We start from the raw sequence: 22,980 nt of genomic DNA, 5'->3' as shown, positions 1-22,980 counted from the left end.
TTTTGGTTCTTCCTCTAAATATCCTGTACTATGCCTTCGGCAATCCCAAAATACTCTTCCTGGCACCTCACGAGTCCCATTCTCAGCGGGCCGTAACCCCCTCCTTCAGTCTGCAAGGTGATCCAGAGAGCCTCTCCTGTGGATTTTTCCGTCTGGGCCTCACTCCCAGCTCACTGGGCTGCTCGTGTTGCTGACAGCCCTGGGAGCAGCCAGACTGAGGGCTCAGTTTCTTTCATTTGGGTTATTGGGGTTCCTCTGCCTGACACTGTTCATCTGTGCTGCTTGTGTCTGTGGGGAGGAGCCTTTAATCACACAACCTAATACTGACTTCTTTCTTTTGGTCACTAACAAGTCAAGAGACTGAGGCATTGCACAGCTGCTTCAACAGCAGAGGGTACAGTTTAGGCTTGCCTGTGACTCCTCAATTCTGATACTGCCAGAGCCTAAACTATCTGAGGCACATTTGTTTGTTTGTTTGTTTGTTTGTTTTCCCCCAGTCACTGAAGAACAACCAAGCGCATTAAAAAAAAAAAAAGATAACCAGCAACTTTCTACTCTTAATGTTAGTAAACTGCAAAGTGTGGGGAAATAGGGAAGGATTAGGTCTTCAAAAGTGATGGTTTTCATACAGTGCTTCTAACCACATGAGTATTTTGTTTCTCAAATTGTAGTGTAATGGGCTTCAGACTATAAAATGCTTTATTTAATCTTGGCTTGAAAGCAATTCCAGCAAAGTGGACTGGTTGCAATTTTGTTAGGTGATACGGACAAGCCAAGACTCAGAAATGGTTCCAAACGTGGTTGTTATTCCAAATGCTAATTGATTTTTAGCAGTTAGAAGTTTCCCTTTGTTTAGGTTGAATTTCTTGTTTTGAATATGGCTTGTGTCTGCTTTGGGTTTCTTCCCCTCAGAGCAAACAAGCTTATACCTAGATCTTTATAGCCTTAAGATATTTCAAACTATAATTAGATTTCTCTTTCCTTCACCCCCCTTCTAAGGCTCCCTTGTTTTCAAGGCTGAACATGTTAAGCTTGAGAAAGCTGTTGCTACTATCCCAAATGGTGTTTGTTTCCACCCTCCGGACTCCGAGTCGTGGATGTCATTTTTCAAAGTTAGTTTTTGGGTGTTTTTTTGTGTTTGAGAGCACCTTTGCTGACATCCGCGGGTTTTTCCTCTTTCTCCGATGTGCCGATTTGGTTTGGACCACAGCAACTTTAGAGCCTTGGGTGTGTTTTTATGTGAGGGCTTGGCTTAAGGTGCTGTGTTTCCGAGCGAATATTAGAAATGCACGCACATACCACGCGCATCTCGTTAATAAGAATCAGGTTTTTATGCCGAAAGGACGCCTGGAAGTGTTGTAGTACGAGCAGGTAGTTTCCTGGTGGCTATTAGGGGAATCCCAGTGTCCCACAGGCTGTAACGCACTCGGCAGCTCTGCCGCGACCCACCGTAGCCTTTCCTGCGGGCGGCCCCGGCGCTGGGCCGAAGGGCGACGACACAGGCGCTGCAAGGCAGCCGCGTCTTCGCGGGGCACAGCTGCCGGCCCAAGTTGTAATAAAAGGCCGATTCGTCGCTGCTCCGGCTCGCCTCGGCTCGCCGTGCCGCGGAGGCTCGGCCGCCCAGGGGAGCGGCCTCTTTAAGAAGCCCCCGTGTAGGTAGCTGGAGCGGGCTGCCAAGTGCAGGAGAAGCTCAGCTTTACTGCGAAGCCCGCGCCTGAGTGTAACCTAACCGGCTGGAGGATATGCCGCCCCTGATTGACAGCAGGACCAGCATTATGCAAATGGCGCAGGGGAGCGCGGCGGCGGCAGCGGCGGCGGCGGCGGCCGGGGGCTCTGTCAGGGAGCTCTCTACACACGCCGCCCTCGCCCGCCGCCGCCGTTGCCGTTCGCCTCCCGCTCCCTGTAACGCTCAGTGCGTTCCACAAAGCAATTGTTGCGTTTTTGGGGACGTCGTTACATGTAAAATCATCTCGAGCGCGGTTTCAGTTTGAGATGCGTGTGAGAGCGCTGGGGAGATGTGTCAGAGCTTGTTACTCAAGCTAAATTAGGTAATTTTTAGCTGGGTAACGTGCTAATCTTTAAACCTTTATGTTTTTAAATCCTGCGTATGTCTGGCCTCTTCGTACAAAAGTGTATTTTGCTTGTTTCTTCTCGTCGTCTTCAGTCTGAAGCCTTATGTAGGTCAGGCTTGGCTTAAGCAGATTTCCTGAACCTGCGTCAGCTTAAGCTGAAGGAATTTTAATAAACCCTCCCTTGTAGGCGTGGGCCTAAATGAGACTAGCCTAGTTAAGCCTGATCTTTTTCTGTTTGTGAAAAAGAGCTGAGCAGAGCTAGGGACTGCATGGTGGCTTCAGAAACGGCTTCCTTAATTCAAAGATAACAATGGTTGGGAAGGCCAGATCTTCTAATTTTACCTTATCTGAAAAGCTCGATTTGCTAAAACTCGTGAAGCCATACGTTAAAATTCTCGAGGAACATACCAATAAGCATTCTGTAATAGTGGAAAAAAACAAATGCTGGGATATCATAGCTGATAACTACAATGCCATCGGAGTAGATCGCCCTCCTCGCACTGCACAGGGCCTGCGCACGCTGTACAAGAGGCTCAAAGAATATGCCAAACAGGAGCTATTGCAGCAAAAGGAGACTCACTCAGATTGTAAAAGCAGCATTTCCGAGCCAACCAAGAAAGTTGTGGAGATGATTCCACAGATTTCCAATGTGTGTTTAAGAGACAGGAGCGGTGTTCAAAGGTGAGACGATTCTTTTTATTTTGTTACTGAATGAAAATTATGGCGCCTCCTATCTACTCTGTAACGCTTTGCTTGTGTTCAGGCTCCTAAAGGAAACGTGTAGCAGAGAAAATCCCCAAATGGGGAACAATGGCAAAATAATATTGCTTTTGTTTTATGGGAAGCTTTATGGTGACTTAGCACTGCATTCATTCTTTCAGCTCTCTTTCAAAGCCTGTTTCAGAGTCTTTGTCATACTCTGGAAAGTGAGGGTTAAGAGAGAATCAAAGAGAAATAGTAGCTCCAACCTCTACCCCTCCCCTACCTTTTAATAGGCAGATTATTCAAACACTGGCAAAGTGATGGCTATTCTCCTCCATTTAAGGTAATACTGCAGTCATTTTGCAACATATGGAACTATTACCAGTTTATATAAGATTTTTGATAAAGTTAGTTCACAGAGCTAAGAAACCTTACTCATACACCTTTTTTCTCTTATTTACTCTGATGTTTGCATGTTGTTTAACTGATCCCAATCCTTTAAAAAAAAAAAAAAAAAGACTCCCCACACCACAGTGCCTTTGTGAGTGCAACTGTTTTTTTAAATTATACTTTTCTTGTATTGACGGTGGTTCCCTGAAACTGGAGCAAGGCTAATTGCAGTCTAAATTCCAAGCAGTTACATATTGTACGTTAGGTAGTTTAAATAGACAGAAACTCAGAGGTACAGCACTAGAAGTTTTCTTTTTTTGTAGGGTGGTTTTGTTTTTTTTAACTGCTCAGTAAAGTGAGACACACTGTCTAGATTTGAGCCAGACATAATACAGGCAGGCAGCATGCAGGCTTTCTCCCACAGCTGGCTAATGCCCCTCATATCTGACTTGCAACACTCTGCTGGTTCTGTATTGGTCCTTGAGGGATCAAAAAATGCCTGGGTCAGGTTTTGGTTCCTCCACATACAAAAACTAAGCTAGGGAGGAGGGAAAAAGAAGTCAAATAGCTCCCCAGCAACCTTGAGAAAGCTCTGATTTTTCCTATTTTCCCAAGCATATTAATGGGAAGTGAACTTTCTGTATTTTAATCAGATATACTGATAGTCGGTGCAGCAGTGTAACACTCTAAGAAAAGCTGGCATGCGCACACACGCTGAATTGGATTCATGGTGCCACTGGTTGAACTGAATGGTAACAATTGTCTAAATCCCAACATGCCAGATGCTCTAAAAATATGCTGTTGTGGGTCCTTTGCGTAAAGAAGTCTGAAGCAACTGGGCTGTGCTGCTGCTCCTGGTGAATGCCCCTGGAGGAACCGTTCCAAAGAATTCTCTGGAACAAAACGAGGCTTTTAATTGCGCTAATAAAGGTTGCAGTGTCTTGACTACCAACTTTTGTAAGGAGGGGAAAAAAAATAGTGTGAGAACTTTGGTTTGTAGATCGGCTTATAAAAAGCACTGACGCTTTTCATGAATGATTAAGAGCTAATGATCTCCATAGTTTGTCTCCTATAATTTAAACATTTTTTGCAGTCCCTTATGGTTCTGGGAACGTTGACTTGATTACTGCTTACCCAAAATGGTTGTTCCTAGGAACAGCCAATACACTGTATGCTGATGGAAAAGAATATAATTTAAAAGATTTTTTTTTTTTTTCCCTGCCCAAATACATCATTATTTGATAGTTCCAATATTAACTCTGAGTTGCATTTTACCCTAATTTTCAAAACCTTATATTGGGTTTTATCTCACCAGGATATGGCTTAGGTTTTGTAGGAGGGAAATACAACTTACAATGAATCCGAATTCTTAATCGCACCTTTAAGCAATTTCTAGCTTGCTGTGATTAAACAAAACCTGGTGAATCATGGGTGCCTGCAGGGTTATAAACACCATCCCCCAATTGTGGTAACTGTTGTTTGTCTTTCTTTCAGTCAAGTTGTCAGAAACAACATTAGTAACCACCATACAGGCGGGTCTTTTGTTTCTCAATTCCCTCTTTCTCTCTTTGCTGTCTAATTGTTTTCCTCTTAAGAAACTGACTCTAAGACAAAGAAAAAAAAGCCTCATCAGAGTTACCTGAAGATTTGGTAATTTTCTAGTTCTGTGTGGATTACGCTTTAAGAGATGGATTTTTCACGGTTTGGAGGATCTAGTCTATGTTAGACTAAATCTTACCTATCTTTCTTCTCTTTAACCTCTCCCACTTTCTCTTTCTGCTCTCTCTCTGTTTCCTTTTGTCGGAATGACCTGCTTCTCCTGCTGGTTGTTTCCACTTTTCTCAGGCTAGAAGCTGGCCAGGAGCCAGCAAATAAGGAGGGAAGCTGTATTAGAAGCTGCGGTTGTGAAGAGGGGGAAACCCAGAATTACAGTCAGCACTGGGGAAAACAAGTGAAAATTTGTGTGCAGGATAATACTTCTGATGCGCAGTGAGAAGAGTAAAAGGAATGTGAGAAAAAGGTATATAGGAAAAAGTGAAGCTTTGTGGCATGAGGAGGAGGGAGTAAGGTGATATAATTGATACTCTATAGGCAGCTCAGGTAACAGACAGTCAATAGAATGAAGATTATCCTGGCATTTTCTTCAGGGAGTAGATGAAAGGTCTATTTTCAATATCTGCTTCAGATGGACTTTTTTTTTTTTTTTGTAAAAAAACCCCAAACCTTTAGTTAGAATAGTTTGGGTGGTTGACAGGATTAATTTTTGGAAAATATATTGCTCTGACCCTGTTGAACATTTTTACAATTGAGTATTGAGAAGCTTGCATGCTTTTATTCTAAAAAATGTACTTTCCTGGTTAATGGATGGGAGGCTAGATGTGGGTCCTTTGGAAATTGCAACTGTGACTGCTTATTTCTTTTAAACCAAGAGTTTTGAAGACCATGGGAGGTGCAGAAGAGATGATCATGCCACCTTTTGATTGAGGAGTTAGTGCATTTACACAAGCAATAGGATGTACAAATTAAATTTCTCCTTTGCTTCTGGGAATTTGAACCCACAGCTATTGCTAACCAGGACAGTGTTTTAGTAATCAGATAGTGTTTCTCAATTTGTGGATTGTAGGGCTCACAAGGAGTTTAAAAAGTGTAAACAAACAGCTCCCACCCCCCAGTTTAATAGACAGCAACTCAGGTCCTCCAGGGTTGGGGAGCATCTGTGAATGTTACATTAATCATGGATCCACTCACTGTCTTTAGCTGCTAGCAGTAGCTCAGTTCAAGGGTTGGGGAATGTCTCATATCTGCAACCACCAGTTATAGCCTGTTTTAGACAGTCATGGCCGTGACGATGCACTGTCTTTGGTATCGGTACCACGTTAATATATTCGTGTTCCCATGTTACACTATACTGCCTTCCCAGTCATGCTGAAAGTATTCTTTGTAGATCTGTACTGTAAAATAGATCAGGAAGCTGATCTGGCTTAAAAAACCCATTGCCTGAATAAAGGAGTGATGTGCAGAAGTGTAGGGTTTCAAACACAACCGATGGTAGAGAAGTGGCAGGAACAGCTTGAGCCATTATTATCATCAAAGCCAATGTAATGTCAAATCATGATTTGAGGTGCTGCTGACTCAGGGGTTTACACAAAGACAGATGAGTCAAGTGGGCGTTGTACTTTCAAAAAGAAATGCACAGAACTATAGGCTGTTCTTAATGGAAATATTTCTGTGTCTTCTCTTGAAGCTTTGGAAAAATACTGAGATCACTGATTCAAAGAGAAGGAGCAAGGATTAGCTTGATTCCCTGATCTACTGGCAGGGTCATCATTTGGGCTCTGGTTTCTTCTCCCAAGGCTCTTTGTGTAATTTTATTCAGTGATTGTTTTACATAAAAAAACCCCAAATACTCGGGTGCATGAATCGGAAACAGGGAACACATTAGAACAGGACAAGATGAATAAGTTTGGGAGATGGAAATGTTTCTGCCACAGTTCACTCAATCTAAATTAATGGCCTTTAAAAATCACATTATATATTATATCAACTCTTTCCTTTGTCACTTGCATGACTTGCTGCTGCTTTGTCTTTATTCTCATTTGTCACTAATAGCCCCTCTTGATTCTCCAGTGTCAGAAGATGGGCCTACCAGGATAGTTCTCTGTTGGCTGTACTGCCTTTATAGCAATAGAATCCAAGTAGGACAGGGCTGTGTATGTATGTGGTGGAAAGGAGGAGGAGTACAGGTAGAGTTCATGTAATGAAGTGAAGTCCCAGGCATAGATAGCACAGTAGTATTTCAAATGAAGCTTTGGTTACTTACAGCTACGCCTTTTAAAAATAGTTTTTAATGGATTATTTAAATATGATTTTGTGTGTTCTAGTGCTAGTATCGATAAAGAAACAATTGCTGGTACCAGTTCACCACAGGCAATGTTGGATCACCATCCTGCGACAGTCATGATGGAGTTGCAGTCGGAAGAGGATGTCAAACCTCCTCCTTCTTTGATTATAGACTCACAGCAAAATGAGAACTTAGAACAAGAGGAAGAACACCAGCTGGTACATATTATGGAAAGGTCTCCTTCAACATCAGTATCTTCAGTTGATATGAGAGTGATGATGTCTCCCTCTCCTGTACCAAGAAGAGATGAGTTTTTTAGGCTTGAGGTTGGAGAACGCTTTAGACCAATGTGTGGTTATGACCCACAGATGTTACAAATGCTGAAAGAAGAGCATCAAATAATATTAGAAAATCAGAGAAAAATTGGTCTTTATGTCCAAGAAAAAAGGGATGGTTTGAAAAGAAAGCAGCAACTGGAAGAAGAACTGTTGCGAACAAAAATCAAAGTAGAGAAGCTGAAGGCAATACGACTACGCCGTGATCTGCCAGAATACAGCAATATCTAAATATTTTATTACTTCTGTCATATTCTTTGAAATACTTATTAATAAATGCTTTTTCCCCAGCAAAATTGTTCCTTATGTTAATATGGATGGATCAAAACCTGGGCTTGAGAGATGAAAGCATATTTTACATGTTGTTGTTTATGTACCTTAGAAAGATACCTTGTATGGGTTTGAATGCACCAACTCTTCTGGGCTGAAGTATAATTAAATCTTGTATATTTAAGTGTTTAGGTTGATAAAAATTCAAACTTCTAAAATAATTCCACTTAAATCTGTTAAGAGTTATGATGAGCTAATGGAAATTTAGCTCAGCTCTTTTTAAAAATTTTGATCATATGCATTATTTTTTCAAATAATCACCTATCCTTTAATATCTTAATGAAATTACAGGTTAATAAATACATATAAAAAAGAAGAGTAAGAGGCTAAGTTTAAATGTTACTCTTTTCAGGTTGGTAAATCTTATGACAGAGGTGAGACTTTGCTGATATATCGGCTTGGAACACAAAATTACTGGATTGTTATATTTTTTTAATGTTCAGTAGATGGTTGAATAAATGTACATGTTTTTAAAAGTTAATACTTTTTATTGTTTCCAGTGGAGGCGTGTTTCCATAGGACGTTATCAAAATAGAAACAATGAATACAACGCTTGGTTTTTAAAGCTGCATGCATGTGTAATTTGTGTGTACAGTTACCATGATCGTATATTCAGTTATAGTAATTATACTGGTGATCAACCCCCAAAAAAGTCTAATTTCCTCATTTGCATGCATAATTACTACAGTGCATGTGCAACCAAGACAGTTGCAGGTGCCTTTGATCAGTATCACTATGACTATAAGTTACTGAAATGAAATAGTTTCTGTATGTATGTAACATGTGACTTGAAATCAACAGAAGATTCTTTGTCATTCTGGGTATCTTTTATAAATGCTGTTGTTCTGGTCTTTCGATTAGTTTCAAATAAAAAGCCCCAAATGAAAAAGAAATTGATTCTTCTGTCTGTCCTAGTAGAAGCTGTTTCCTCTGCAGTTATGATGAGCGTTCATAACTGAAAGAAAAATACCTGGAAAGCATAAGTCCCAGATGATTCATTTCTTCATAATTCTTAGTCTCCTGCCTGTTACAAATGGATCCACAACTGCCTTAGACCTCTGGCTTCTTATTCCCTGTAACAGTACTTTCTCCTTCCTCTAATCTTTAGCACAAAAAAAGGAAATGAAGCATAGCATCAAGGAAGAAGAGAGAACAAAGGAGATGTAATTCCTCCTGTGCATCTCAGAGGGCCCCAACAACAGAAAGAGCCCAAGCAATAGGAAGAAGAATATTTCTTCCTGTGGCTGCTTGTAACTGTTGCTCCTGTCACCACTGTTTCCCCAAATTTGCTTCTTTCTCCATTCCCACAGAACCTCAGCATGCAAGCATGGGGCACTGGTCTGCATCAGCAGACTCCGAATGAGGTAAGCCTCTCACCTCCTTGTCAGTCTTCTGAGTGAATCAGGTTACCTTTGTAGCTGCAGGGATAAATGCGTATTAAAAACTGAAGGCTGGAAGCATTTAAGTTTAATTTAGAGGCTAGTGGAGCTTAAAGAATTGTAGTTAAAATTTTATGATAGTGATACGAGAGAAATAATCTTGACTGTTGGTGCCCAGGATAACTTTAACAGGTTACAGATGGGAGGAGTAGAGGAAGCAAGTCTTTTGTTTACAAACTGAAGAAAAATACAGACAGTGAAAACCGATGTCATCAATATGGAGTTCCCCAATAGTTTTCCAGTTGTTTTCTAGAGAAGAGAGCACTGTTTGTTCTCTTGGGAATTTTTGCGTGCGCTGAAAATGATGATGCCTGAATAAGTGGCCTCTGTTTCTGTACAGTCCTTGGCTTTCTGCAGTATTTTTCAGTTCAAGAACATTGATCTGTTTTTGTGTAGCTGGAAACACTTCAAGGAGATACTCACTTCCATGAGTTTACAAGAGTCAAAATATTGGCTTTAATAAATAAATAAGGATTTTATTTGTTCTACTCAGAAACGGGAAACAGCACTAAATTCTCTGCGCTCGTCTTATAATTTGGAAATGCCTGATCTTATCCTTTCAGCTGAGAATCAGAATTCTCATTTCCAGTGGTAAGGAATTAATTTCTGTTTGTTGTTTCTGTCCTTACATATTATGCAAATGAACAAGTTTTTAATAGTTCAGAAAATAATTCCCATGCAGCTCATCATCTTGCAGTTGAATTATAGCTACTCTTACATTTGCCACCAAAATTGTCTAGGGACTTTAGAATATTTTCAGTTGAATTCTCTATTCTCCTTGAACTAGATGAAGAGGTGACCTCTGGGGTTTCTATTGGCATGGTATTTTTATTTCAAGGACTAGAACCAGAGGAATTTCCAGTCTTTGAAAGCTTGCAGTCCTTTCTGAACTGACAGGCAAAGTAGATGCAGAAATATAGGACTCTGGGTAGAGCAAAGTCTCCCTTGTATTCTTGATATTGGAAGGGGAAGGTTGCAAATGAGGAAAGAAAGAAAATATACTGGCTTGGTCAGAACTGGCTCCCTATAATCGGTGTTCTTCCATGTTTGGTTATTCTGGCGTTGTCCCATTTCTTAGTGGAAGGCCTTTCATTCTTATCTGCAGGCAGCACCTCTAGTTCAGAGATCTTTCATGCTTCTCTTTTCCTTTATTCTCGGTTGTGTTTCTTTCGGGTTTTGGGGAGCTTGGGGTGGGGGGAGACATCTCTTGAGTCCCTGTGGAGCTTGCTTGTTTCTTTACCAGTGACATAACATTTTTTCCTTTCACTACAGAAATGTTTCCTCCTTCAGTGACATTATATTGCTCCGTCAGTGCAGTATGGTGCTGACTATATATTATACCTCTCCATGCTGATGGATCTGCATTTCTTTCTCACTCCACATCTGCTTTACAGTATCAGGTTATCTGTCTGAGTCAGACTTCTCACTTCTCGGTGCCTGTTGCTGTTTTTTTTTCTGTGTATTCCTAATGTGAGTACATGCACCACAGCTGTGGCTAGTCCTTCTGGACCATGAAGTGCTATGATTTTTACTGTTCCAGCAAATGATATTTCGTTAGCATGTGTGAAAGGGATGGTGGGAAGCCCTTCCCTCCTTCAACCCTGTTCTTATCCTCTTATTCCTTTCACTACATCTGGCAGTGCCATTCCCTGTCTGCGTGTTCATGATGTATGTAGCACAAGCAGAGTAATTTTAGGCAAGGACAAATTTCTACCATATGTTCATGTCCTTCTACTAAGATAACTGAAATAAACAGGCTCCAGGAATGATTTAATTCCCAACATCTAATGGACTTATGTTTAGGATTAGAGTAAAAAACTGTAACTATAACAACCTTGTGATAATTGTGATGGCAACTTCATCTATTTAATTGTCTAATGATCAGTCCGTAATTTTGTTGGCTGCTCCCTAATTATCTTGCTTTTTTTGTCTCTCCCTGCTTCCCCCTGCAAGCTTTCAACTCTTGTGGAATCATCTTAGTTGATGTGCTCGCCTTAGATCTAAATTCTTATCAGGTAAAAATGGTAGGAGAGAGAAGTACTCCAAGACCAGGAGAGATTACTTATAGCTAATCTTGCTTGTCATTCTCCTGTTTTCTTACATCTCCCACCTCACCAACTTCAATTCCTTTCTTTCATTTATATTTCTACACTTTTTCTGGCTTGGGATTTTGCTCCCCGTACAATGAAAATGCATAAACTTGCATACTACCTTCTTTGGGCAGACTTTGTGTCCCTAGATTTCCAACAGGCAAAGCCATTAAGTTGCTTATAATTAAAAGAGAGTTGTTTCTAAGTGGGAGAAACAAATGAGGAATTGTGATACCCAGGCTGGCTGGCTAAGCTGTCTTTTAAAATTTCTTGTATCTTATTTTAAAGTGCTTTAGGATGATTCCCTATGAATTTTAACTTCGGTAAAATCATAAAAAGCTTACTCATGAAGTTGATAAAGTGGTGTTTTCCTAGGATGTTGATTACTTTTCTATTTTGCACATGAAAATAAAGACAAGCCTTTAAGAAAAATGCCTTTTAGCATTTTTCAGGGTTTTAAAATACATGAACTGTAACTTCTCAGTGTGTATTCTTAACAAGTCATGCTTTTGTTCTGTTTTTAAATATCCAGGTCTTAAATAATTTGAGAAATCTCATTGTCTGTCTTAGATTTAAAAAAAGTGTGTTGTTTACAGTAGTTAAAATACTGGTCTGTTAGGCTGGGTGTGTAACACATGACTAAATTTCAGTCATTCTGTGACCTATGTTTCTGTGTCTTGTCCCTGCTCAAAATGAAAGCGTTCGCCTTGATGTTGGCCAAGTTGCCTGTTCAGTGATGGTTGCTCTTAAATGGCATCCAGTTTGTCTGGGCAGAGTTTCCTCCATAATAAAGATACAATTTACTGAAGTTTTATTGAATACTAGCTAACAAAATTAGTCTCTGTGCATTCTTCCTTGTAAAACCTACAGTTGTTCAGCGCTAAAGTAGTTGAAAACCTCGCTTGTGATTTGTGTTTAAGAGGGGGTGGGTAAGGGTCAGAGAACCCAAGGAAGGCTCAGCTGTCTGCAGGCATTGGCATTCCCCACTGTCCCTGCCTTTCTTCTGTGCTATGGGATTTTCATGCTATTTTATCCTAGTGATTACACAGAACGATTTGTTGATGTATCCAAACATCTCTGAGTGAACATAACACCTTGTTTGACTCGGTATTATTTGTACAAGAAGAATATAATGTAATTTTCATTGAATACTTAATCAGCAGTTACTCCACGTGATTTATGACTGCTATTTGTTGTTTAGCAAAACTGCAGACTTGAAAAATCCTACTAGATTTTTTGTATTTTATGTATGCAAATAGAATTTGTTTAAAAAATAAGTCATTGTTTCCTGGCCATTTCCTGTTGGTTCTTGATTTTCATCTATAGTTAGTACAGTCACAATAATTAGCATAATTTAACATAGTTGTCAGCTAAAAAATAATTCCTCTGGATTATAGTGCCCCTCCATACTCTGTTGATGTCAGGACCCAGTTTGGTTAAGGCTCAGTCATTTTGTTTACAGTATTCTGTGTGTTGCTTTTTCCTTACTTGCTATGTCTTTGTATGATCCTTGTCTATATTGCTAATGCTTTCTCAAACATGTCTTTTTTAAAGCTCAGAACTTTCTGCATGCTTGAAATAAGAAAATCAATTTATAAATTACTGGGGTTTTTTTTTTGCTTTAATTCAACAGTGAAACAGTAGGACAAAATGTTTATCTAGTTTGGGGATGTGGAGAAGGATTTTGGACTGCCTGTATTTAGCTACTACAACGTTACTTGTTTCCTCTATTGTATCAGATAAAATCTGTTGCAGTAGTCTTGAGTCTTATCTATTATTAATCACCGAAGGTGTCATGTGAAAGAAAGTAATTTATCATAACTGCAGCAGCTTGCAGGTGAATTTTACTTAGCCCATATGTCGATACTGTTAAGAATCCTATTCTGTGAAGTCTAGAAATGTTTGTGTGGCATGTACCAGACATACAGAAATAAAATTGGGTGTGGCATGTACCAAAAATACAGAAATAAAATTGGGTATGTATAACATGACTATTACTGTTGATACATTCTCTGTCATAATATTGCATTCACTTAGGGATGCACATGTAAACAAAAAAAAATATTATTTTTGACTTGTAAACTCTGCAAGTTTCATCCAGATGATATTTGCATTGTTTTGCATTGTAAGGAACCTTTGGCAGTAGGTTGTACGTCATGATGGCTTCCAGGTAATATTGGTAGCATCAACTATCAGTTTGATCAAACCACTTTATGCTGGGTTACCTCCTCTCAGGCTGTAATTTGTGTTTTCTAGATATGTATTTGTGGTTTTTATATCTTTTTGAAGTAGCTCAGCTTTTTTCCGTGAAGCAGATTGAGAGGACAATACGCTGGTTTGGATGTATTGGATTTTTATGATCTCCCCTTTGTAGTGTTCTAGTTTCTCTGTGCTTTTCAAAAAGTACTTGAAGTTTGGCACCAAGCTGATCTTTGGCTATTCTTGTAAAACCTCACTCAAGTTTGTCTAATTCCTAAGTCACGGGCAAACATGGAATTTGGTCATTTTCAGTACAAGTTTGTTATACTTCAGATATAGTCTCTAAAGGAGTTCTTAGGACAGTCTCTCCAACCTGGGCACATTGCACTGTTGAGAGAAGAACAGTGATTTCTCAGCTGTGAACACCTTGAATGAAAGCAAGAAAATGTGTCCCTAGTTTTGCTGCTAACAGGCCAGGTAGCCTCAGTGAGGAAGCCACTTTTTTTAGCTCCACAGAGGGTGACAGATGACAGCAAGGATCTCGAGCACAGCTGCTCTTCTTTCAGGGCAGTAAGGATTTCAAATCTCTTGAACTATACAGCTGGATAGGCACAGATCTTCTGTGAAAAGTTGAAGACCAGCAATAGCCTGGAAAATATGCTGTGTAGCTCTGATTCAGAGTACTGCGTAGTGTGTGCACAGGTGAGGGTTGAATTAAGCTTGCTTAGGGAAGTTAGCCATTGTTGTTATAATTATTTCTGCTAGATAAAATTTGTTCCTTTCCGAAGAGTTTTTTTTTTATACAACTGCATGTACTAATTTGCTGTAGTTAAGATTTGAAAATACACAATTCCTAAGTCAACTTCCAATATGGTACTAAAGATGTTTTTCAACAGTCCAGAAATTAAATATATTCTTATATATTTCATATACTTTAGCTCTGAAGATACAGTGGGCATCTGTAAAGATTGTTTTTAGATGAAATACCATAGAGATAAATTTGATCTTGTTTTAAATCTCATCCTTCTCAGTATGCACGCGTACATATGTACATGTACACACACACACACACACAAACCAAGTGAGATACACATATGGTAAGTTGGTAAGAAGAGCTGCACATGCTGCAGAGGCTTTCAAGCGACATCAAGGGTCAAAGCAGTCCCTTGGGAATAGCAAGTGGACCCAGTCTGCTGATGGAAAGCTGCCACATTTCCATGTCTTCTAGCATTTCCTTATGTAAGTGGTCAGCTCAGGACCAAAAATAGGCAGGGTTGACATAAAGTAGACCCTGTTTAAGGCATCCTGAATTTACAGCTCCCTGCATGGAGTCATCCTATCAATTTGCATTGGAATTTCTATGCAATTTAAGTTCTATTCAATTTTCTTAAATCCAGAACCAGCAACAGCAGCACAGTAAGCATTGCTTTCCTGCACAAGGATGAATTTCTCCTCTTCCCTCCTCCCTCACCTTCCCTGTTCCAGTTTTGCTTTCTTAGTAGGAATTACAACTAGAGCTATAGGTTTTTGTGCTTGGGCCATAAATATTACTTTTCTGCTTGGACTACTGAATGGATTACATTTATGTACATCAAAGTTATGTAACTTGATTTGGAAAGATTACTCTTTCCCTTTCCAAATATTTCGTCAGCCACTCTGCAAGAAATCATTGCTGCATAACACATGAAAATTCTCAAAAATATGACTCATCTTTTGTGTGCCTTTTTCCAGTGTAATGTCATAAATTTTAAACAATCCTGTTTAAATAATTTAGGATAGGAATGTATTGTTTTTCATGCTTATGACAGTGGGCATAAGATTTATTGATTTTTTTTTTTTATCTTAAGGACTCATTATTATAATCCAGGGAAATCAAAGATGGCCATTAACAAACACAAACAGTACATTAAAAATGTTTTTCCTTCCAATATGTGCTAAACCAGATGTTAATATGAAGGAAATGTAATCTTAATAAATCCCTTTCTGCCTGCTTGCTTTTTGTTACAGATCTAAAAGTCTTTGCATTGTAGGAACGGAGATTTTGTGCAGCATGGAAATACAGTTTTGTTTTTAATAAAAAACAGTAGAAGTAATAGCAAATGCTTAGGAGAATGCCAAACTGTATATTTTCAAAGTACCATGTATGGATTTAGCTGTGTACCTTCAATTAACATTTAAACACAAAAGGATGCATACTTACATATCTGCAAGCCACTTCAAAAATTGACTGCTTTTTGAGATGGCTACAATTAGCCCGTGATTGTGTAATACTCTACTAACTATTTCTTTAGTAATTTGGATTTTTTTGTAATTTAAATATTTGGAATTTTTCCACTTATATCCCATTTAGACTATCATTTATTGCAATAATGTTGAATATTTACAGAACCCAAGTATAGGTGTTGCTTTCTGACCTGACTTTTGCATGTATTTTTTTGAAGTAAAAGAGCCTTTACTTGACAAATTAATCAAAACAACTTTCAGTGTGGATGGCAGCGTTAAGAAGTGTAGTAAACAGTCAACTTGGATGGCATTTGACTGGTTCCAATGTTTTACGGAACTGATCTGGCTCACTGCACTGAATGATGCCTGCAGCCTTTCAGAATTCTCAATGATGCTGCTTTTTCCTTTGATAATAGGACTTGCACATCTATTTCTGTGGGCTTGACAGAAGCTTTCAGCTTAGTTCATTAAATTTTTACAGTGGAAGCTGGAGTCTGTTGGATTTTTAGACAGTTGAGAGGTTTAGGAAGAATAGTTTTCTACTACGGAGCTGTAATTTTGAAGGTAAATGCTCTCCATCCTCCCTTCTCTGCAGTTCATACCCTAAGAGGTAAATGTTTCATTGAAAGGTGATGAGAGGATTGTTCCTACTTGTTCAATTTAACTACAACTACCATCTCTATTATTGTATATAGAATGTTCCTATTTGAAAAGAAAATAAAGGTTACAAACTCAAGTACCCAAAAACTTGCAAATACGCACAACCCGAATCCAGCCTTCTCATGCTGTTGGGTATAGTCATTAATTACATGATTATGGATTATATTTCTATAGGCTTCCTTGCCAATTTCAGTTCACAGACTGGACTGCGTCCACTTAGTGAGCCACTATTCAGTATTTTCTTTCCGCCTCTTTGTGCAGTTATAGACTTATGCCTTGTTTTCAGCACACTATTCAAACTATTTTGAATTAATTAGCGAATGTTTTTTTCTCTAGTGCCCATCATGATAGTATTGGAGTGCTTCACAGATGCAATTATGTTTTACAACATCCTTGTGAGATAAGAGGTTGGTATAATCTCCACTTTGTTGGAGATAATGTAGGAGTTGCGGCACAGAGAGAATAAAAACGAAAAGCCCTGTTACTGCTGAAGGTGCAGACTGAATCACCTAGCACTGCATTCATTATCTCAGTGCTTTAGTATACCGTACAGTTAATCTTTCCAAACCACAACTTCCATTTGCACCTGTGAGTGTTCACTATTACTACAAATGAGACTGAATCACAAGTCAGGCGCTCAGACAAATGTTTACTGCTGAAAAGTTGGGGTTAAATTACTTTCCTTATACCACAGAGGAACTCTAGAAGACATGCATGTAAAATCCAGTTCTCTAAGGCACTATTCAGCTTATCTGACCACAGGGGTGGACTTTCTCTTCTTGCAGTCTCGGCCTCCTTCATCACACACTTTTTGCCGTTTGCAACAAAGCAGCTGAGGGATCCCATTGGCAGCAGCAGCCTCTTTTATCCTGCTCTTGCCGAGCAGTTCAGTTCTCTGCTGTGAATGAGCAAGAGGTCCCACGGCAAGGTAGTGCAGCGTGCTTTCTGTAAAGACTTTATCATTAATGCATATGCACAATGGGGCAGATCAGGTCACTAAACGGTCTTATTTTTGACATCTCCAAACTTTGGTCGACTTCACAATTTTAAAATTTTCACTTAGTGCAAGCTGGGGTTTGGGGAATGGGGTGGGTATATGATGTAGTTTTGTACCATGAGGTTGTAGATATTAATCTTTTGGCTTTTAGAGCAAATTAACATTTCTAGACAGATTATTCCGTATAATTTGATATTTTCATCTGTGTAAGACAGGCAAGGTTGCAACTCTTATTTTTACCCTTTGGGATAATAAAGTGAATGACTGCATTAGGAGGTCACTGAATTCAGTGTAGACTGTTAATATAGTGGCATGCAGTGTTTTGCCCAGTGAGTTTTGCACGTGTTTGCTGACAGCAGAAAAACTGAAAGACTGAAAATTTTGAAGTTGAAGAGCAGAAAGTACCGAAGGGACTTGGGGTTAAACGATACAATGATCCAAGCTTTAGTTCCTGCTTTGCCTTCACTGACTTGTCCACTAGAAATTATTTGCCTGATTCTGTGTCTTCCACCAGTCCTAAACTCAGAATTGATTTTGGTTTCTCGCAGGGTATGATCAGTCAGATGGATCCAGTTCAAAAGCTTAATTGCCTCCATCTCTTATGTTGCACCTAAATCTTTCTTTGCTGTCCTCCCCCAGCCCTACCTACATGGAGAGCAGCTGCTGGATCCTGTTCTGTAAAATCTTATGGAACAGCATAATAATTATAGCAGTTTTATGTTGACTACCTTTAAGACTGACTTGGTGGTCTTAAAATTTGAATTAGTGAACAAGTTAAACTAGAAGGATGGGGGAAGAGGAGTGGGCCCTGTTTACCAGGAGGCTGGGTTGCTCCGAGTGTCCTTCTGGACTCATCTGCTTGACATCTTTTATGTCGCAATGCTGCGTTGTCCTTAGCTGGTTTCTTCCACAGTCACTTCTCACTTTATTTTCCCTGTCACTGTTTAATCAGCTTCTGTTCTCATTTCATCCTCCCAAGTCTTCCCTTGATTTGATGGTTTCCAGCCATATGTTTTTTAGTGAACCTTGAATTTTAAGGGAGAGAGATAAGGGACAGTAAGTTTTTCTTTCCCCAGTTCCTGCTCAGAAAATCCCAACTCTCTCTTTCTGCTGCTTGACTCTTATACTGGACTCCAGTCCCAGTCTGCCTGTTATTTTCCCCATCCCTTCTCCTAAAATAATCTGTTGTCTTCCTATTCTTTTTACTCCCTGCTTGGTTTTTAGCCTTTCCCTGGTGTGCTCTGATTCCAGCTCTGATTTACCATCTTTTACCCAGTTGTCTGTTTTCTACCTGTTTAACATCAGCCTTCCTTTCCAGTGGTAGTCTTTCTTTTCAGGCTTCTCCCAAGCTGTTCTTCTCTGTAGCTGGTCCTTGTCCCCTCTGCCATCATTCCCTGGTTGGTGTCAGGAGGGGAGATGATGTCTCTGAAGGAGAGGGACCAGGAGAAATTCCCTGCCGGCGTGCTTGGAAGAGACCGGGCTTTGGTCCGAGCAGTGAGAGCTGTGACTACAGAGAAAGCTATTCTCAGCCTCAGTTAGAGCATGTCCAGTTTGTAATCCTCAGGAAATTAAGCTGCAGAGAATGTGCAAACTGCATTTATTTCCAAGAGCTTTTAGCTTTCAGGAATGGAAAAAGTTTTACCCCAGCCAAAGGAAAAAAGAAGCACTATGGTCTCCCCAAATTTTTAGATTCTTCTCCAGAGGATTGAGTTATTAGAGCTTCTACAAGGAGTAATAATTTATTGTGACTAAAACTTTATTAATCTGTGATTTTTGTTCTCATAAACAGTGAGTTTTTATGGACATTGTCCATATGGACATTGTGTGTGTGTGTGTGAATATGTGTGCTTAAACTGAGACAGCTAGCATGGAAGATGTCGTATGGACTGATGAAGGCCTGGCAAAGTTATCAGCTATGTAAAGTAAGATCTACTCATGGAGGTCCCCATAGTAATGCACACTCAGGAATCTAGAGGCTAGTTTGATTGTAGTTTCAGATGAAAGCTATGCATGTGAAGTGACTGAAGCCTGAGCCATCATCATCTTTGACACAGATGTTTACAAATATTAAAATATTTGATCATTTGCATTTTTGTTTAAAAATAATTTTGAATATAAACCACATTGTTTTTCAAAGAAAATATTCCTGCTTGAAATATCAGTCTTTAGGTGAGTTTGCTAACAATGCTGATATGTGTGCGATGAATTGCATATACATTTTCTGCTTGAAAGAGGGGTACAAAGCACTGGGTTGTAGTCAAGCGACTCTGAGACGTAATCCCAGCTGTCATTGATTCCTGTGGTTTCAGGGCAAGTCAGCTCAACTCTTGCTGATTGCACTCCTTATAAAAGTCTCACAGAAGTGCTATGACAAGAGTTATTACATATTTCTCCATCTTTGAGGCACGCTAATATACATTTACATGTTAGCTTAGTATTAAGTTTATCATTAGACTGAAATTGCTTTGCAAATGAAGGATGATGCTATCTCTGTCTCATATTTCTTTAAATATTCTTGGGATATCTTGGGAGTGTTTAACATACAGATCTTTCATATGCAACAGGATATTTAACTACTATGTAGACAGCTGTTCTCTAAATGTTATGAATTAATTTGATTAAGGAACTTTTTGATTACTTCCTTTGCTCAGAAGACAGAGATGATGCTAGCTCTGTGGAGCAGATTGATGGCACGCATGCAGAGCGGCTGCAGAGGCTGCAGCAGAGCACTGCCATTGAGTTTTGGCTGTGATTCATTCAGAGCCGAAATCTCCTTTTACCTCAGTCCAGATTTTTTGCTCCCTCCCTATCTTTTTTTTAATTATTTCTCAGCGCTATAGAGCACAACTTGAATCAAAGTTGTTTTCTTTAAATTTTAATTTTTGCATTGCAACAGTGCTTTTTATTTAGAAGATTCAGAGCATCTGAGGGTAAACTCCCCGTCGTTCCATACGTGCTTACAACATACGAGTTCAGGTACGGAGATGTCAGGTAACTTGACAGGTCCCATGGTTTCAAAATCACCCCAACCGAACAGTAGCTGCCACAAAAAAAGGGGCAGCCTCCCAGTCTCCTTGTTCCGAACCACACATGTCCCTTCCCTGTACTGACTGCGGTTGCTGATGGGATTCATTGAACTGGCTTGCCTGCAGCTGGAGGATGAGAAGCAGAGGGGACAGGGAAGGAAAGGTGAGCTCATGGGCTTTGCCAGCAGCCTGCAGTTGGATGGGGTTAAGCCATCCATTAATCCACACCTCAGGCTGAGGTGTCCAGTGCCCCGCTCGCTGGAGCATGCTGCACTCCTTACGGTAACGCATACTTAGAGTGCTGCAAGCTACGGTGTACAGTCTACTGAAAAGCACGTTTGCGTTACCTTTTGTGGTCTTTCGTAATGCAGCTGTTTTCTTGGTGCATTGGGAGTAACCTAACGCGCTTAATCGATGCATTTTCTCTAAATCCTGCTCATCAGAAACTGGTTAAACTAGTTTGCCATTGGAATGCTCCCCTGTCCCCTCTCCTGGATCCCATCCCACTTTCTGTAAATCATCACCTTCCTCAGGCAGCTGAAACTTTTCCTCATATCAGCTAGGCTATGTTTTATATCTTGAAACTTTAAGCCCTTGCTTTCTCAACCAGAGAGAGAAAGCTTTTCTTATTTGTGGAAGCTTTTCAAAGCCTTATTAGCCATGTCTTTAAAGTTCCCAAGTCCTTCATTCTGGGAGGAAAGACATGCCACTTGCTAGAGTTTCTTCATGGTTAAGAAAACCGCACTGCCAGGCTGGGCAGTTTGCTGTTTGGGAGAGAAATGAGTGGGCATGATTTCCTGATCTTTCTCATACTGTGGTGTACACATAGTTCCTGTTACTTATTATTTTCAGTCCAAACTGATTAACAGCAGAGCTCAGAATTTACAATTGCAGTTTATCTTCCAGGGTCTCGGCAAACCCAGCTGCGTTTAAGATACTGTCTAAGGTCAGTGCAGCAAGGGTTTTACTGTTGAAACCGTTGCTCTCTATACCCCTGTATCTAAGACTGAACTTAGTCCCTGTGCATACCATACTAGTCTCACTTTAGTTCCTGAAAAGTTCCTGACAGTGTATTTATCGAATTTGGATATTCTGCTACTGCACTGGAATAAATTTTTGAAGTTAAATAGGTGTGATGCTGAATACAAACAAAAATGACAAAAAGAAGGTTGAATGCAAGTACCTGATCAGCACTGTTGGTGAACAGGTTAAAGTTTTCTATTCAAGGGAATTCTATGTAAGATAATTTTGAGAGGATGTAATTATTTTTGCATTAAAATGCTCAATTTTTATAAAAGGAATATGCCTTAACACTTTTATCTGAAACTATCCTGTAGTTATAGGTAAAAGGAGAATACTTTATGTACCATAGAAACAAATCGTTATTGGATATTTTTACAAACTAGAAATCATGGTAATTCAGAAGACAAATTGAGGGAGGAAATCTGAGCATGGCAGAGGCTGTTGTTTTTCAGTTTTCCTGTAGGAACATGGTAGTATTATATGGAATATTGGTGCTGGTTTGCTTCTCACGGGAGGCAGGTTGCTTTGGAAATCCTTTTTGGCAAAAGTCACTATTACAAAATGTTAGCAGTTTCTAGCTCTGTTTCTAAATTATTGGTTTTCTTATTATTTTAAATGAAGTAGGGATAAGAAGAGTTTGAAGAATTGATATTGACCTGAAAGTTAATCTACTGGTGATTCAGATAGCACCGTGCAGGACTCCCTGAGTAAAAGAGCAGTGACCATAAAACAGATCTCAGGGGTCACCAAACTCATGTGGGAGGTCAGCAGAGGAGACAAGGAGGTGGTCATTTGTTTATGGATGGCCATCCTTCAAGCAAGAAGAAAGTTCTGCAATGAAATCTCCAGTTCTTGCAGTAACATTTACTTAAAATCTTAATAGGAGGAAAGAAGTTGCTGATTAAACTAAGAGAATCAGTTTGAAAAGCAAAGAGAAAAGTCTTGTATTTATATTGTTGAATCAGTTTACAGTTAGAAACTCAATACAGAATCAAATTAGTCTTTTGTATTTTTAGCAGTGTACAGGTTTTCTCCCCCCGCCCCTCCTTCACTCCTCCAAATCTTATCACTTGTGATTGCTGAAGATCCAATAGAGCTAATGTACCTTTTGCAAATCTGCAAGGATTTTTTTCTTGCTCTCTGGCTCATTTCCCAGGTTTCATCTGCAAAGAATCCCCTACATTTCAAAAAGAGATGCTCTGTTCTTTTTTCTCATCCTTCTGCGGTATGCTGGTGTTCAGTAGCTGCTCTGTTACCCCTTGGAGATGGGGGCATCTGTCACATGAAACACTACAGATGTGGCTAATGCCCTGAAGAAACATCCACCTATGGAAAATCCTATCTACGTTAGGCTTTGTGTTAGCATAGAGTTCTATACAGACAGTAAAACTTTCAGAGACCTTTGGGAAGAAAATTCTATTCAATAAATATAGCATTTTTCATTTTGATAGTATATTTTTAGTATACACTAGTCTGAAAAATTGCACTCATTTTAGGCATGTAACTTAAGAGTGTTTTGCAGTTTTAAGAATGTGTAGACTTGATGTAGAAGTGACAAAGTTGCCTCTTTATTGGACTATTATTGTGAGAAAAAGTTTTCTCTTGCCACTTCTCCTTTAAATACCAGCACACTTGGAAATTGGAATGGTTAGT

At 39.6% G+C, this 22,980-nt stretch overlaps 3 protein-coding genes across 3 annotated transcripts in view; all 3 read left to right on the top strand.

The window, feature by feature from the left end:
• Positions 1 to 22,980, top strand: part of VIRMA (vir like m6A methyltransferase associated) — a 696,173-nt gene that overhangs the window by 64,152 nt on the left and 609,041 nt on the right. The window lies entirely within an intron of this gene.
• The window catches only part of RAD54B (RAD54 homolog B), a 70,731-nt gene that overhangs the window by 18,411 nt on the left and 29,340 nt on the right, over positions 1 to 22,980 (top strand). The window lies entirely within an intron of this gene.
• On the top strand, positions 1,368 to 8,557 carry FSBP (fibrinogen silencer binding protein). The gene is made up of 2 exons (XM_049826328.1): positions 1,368 to 2,753; positions 7,046 to 8,557. The coding sequence occupies exons 1-2, from the start codon at positions 2,383 to 2,385 to the stop codon at positions 7,569 to 7,571; spliced, it is 897 nt and encodes a 298-aa protein (XP_049682285.1). The 5' UTR covers positions 1,368 to 2,382; the 3' UTR covers positions 7,572 to 8,557.

Source organism: Accipiter gentilis, chromosome 2 (assembly GCF_929443795.1).
Source record: "Accipiter gentilis chromosome 2, bAccGen1.1, whole genome shotgun sequence".
Taxonomy (NCBI): domain Eukaryota; kingdom Metazoa; phylum Chordata; class Aves; order Accipitriformes; family Accipitridae; genus Astur; species Astur gentilis.
The sequence above is the reverse complement of the archived record's forward strand: the minus strand, read 5'-3'. Positions and strand labels throughout refer to the sequence as shown.

What these genes read in the sequence shown, in the direction of transcription:
- FSBP (XM_049826328.1), top strand. Translation starts at nt 2,383, where the DNA reads ATGGTTGGGAAGGCCAGATCTTCTAATTTTACCTTATCTGAAAAGCTC. An exon ending in GACAGGAGCGGTGTTCAAAG is followed by an intron (nt 2,754 to 7,045) that starts GTGAGACGATTC and finishes TGTGTGTTCTAG; the next exon opens with TGCTAGTATCGATAAAGAAA.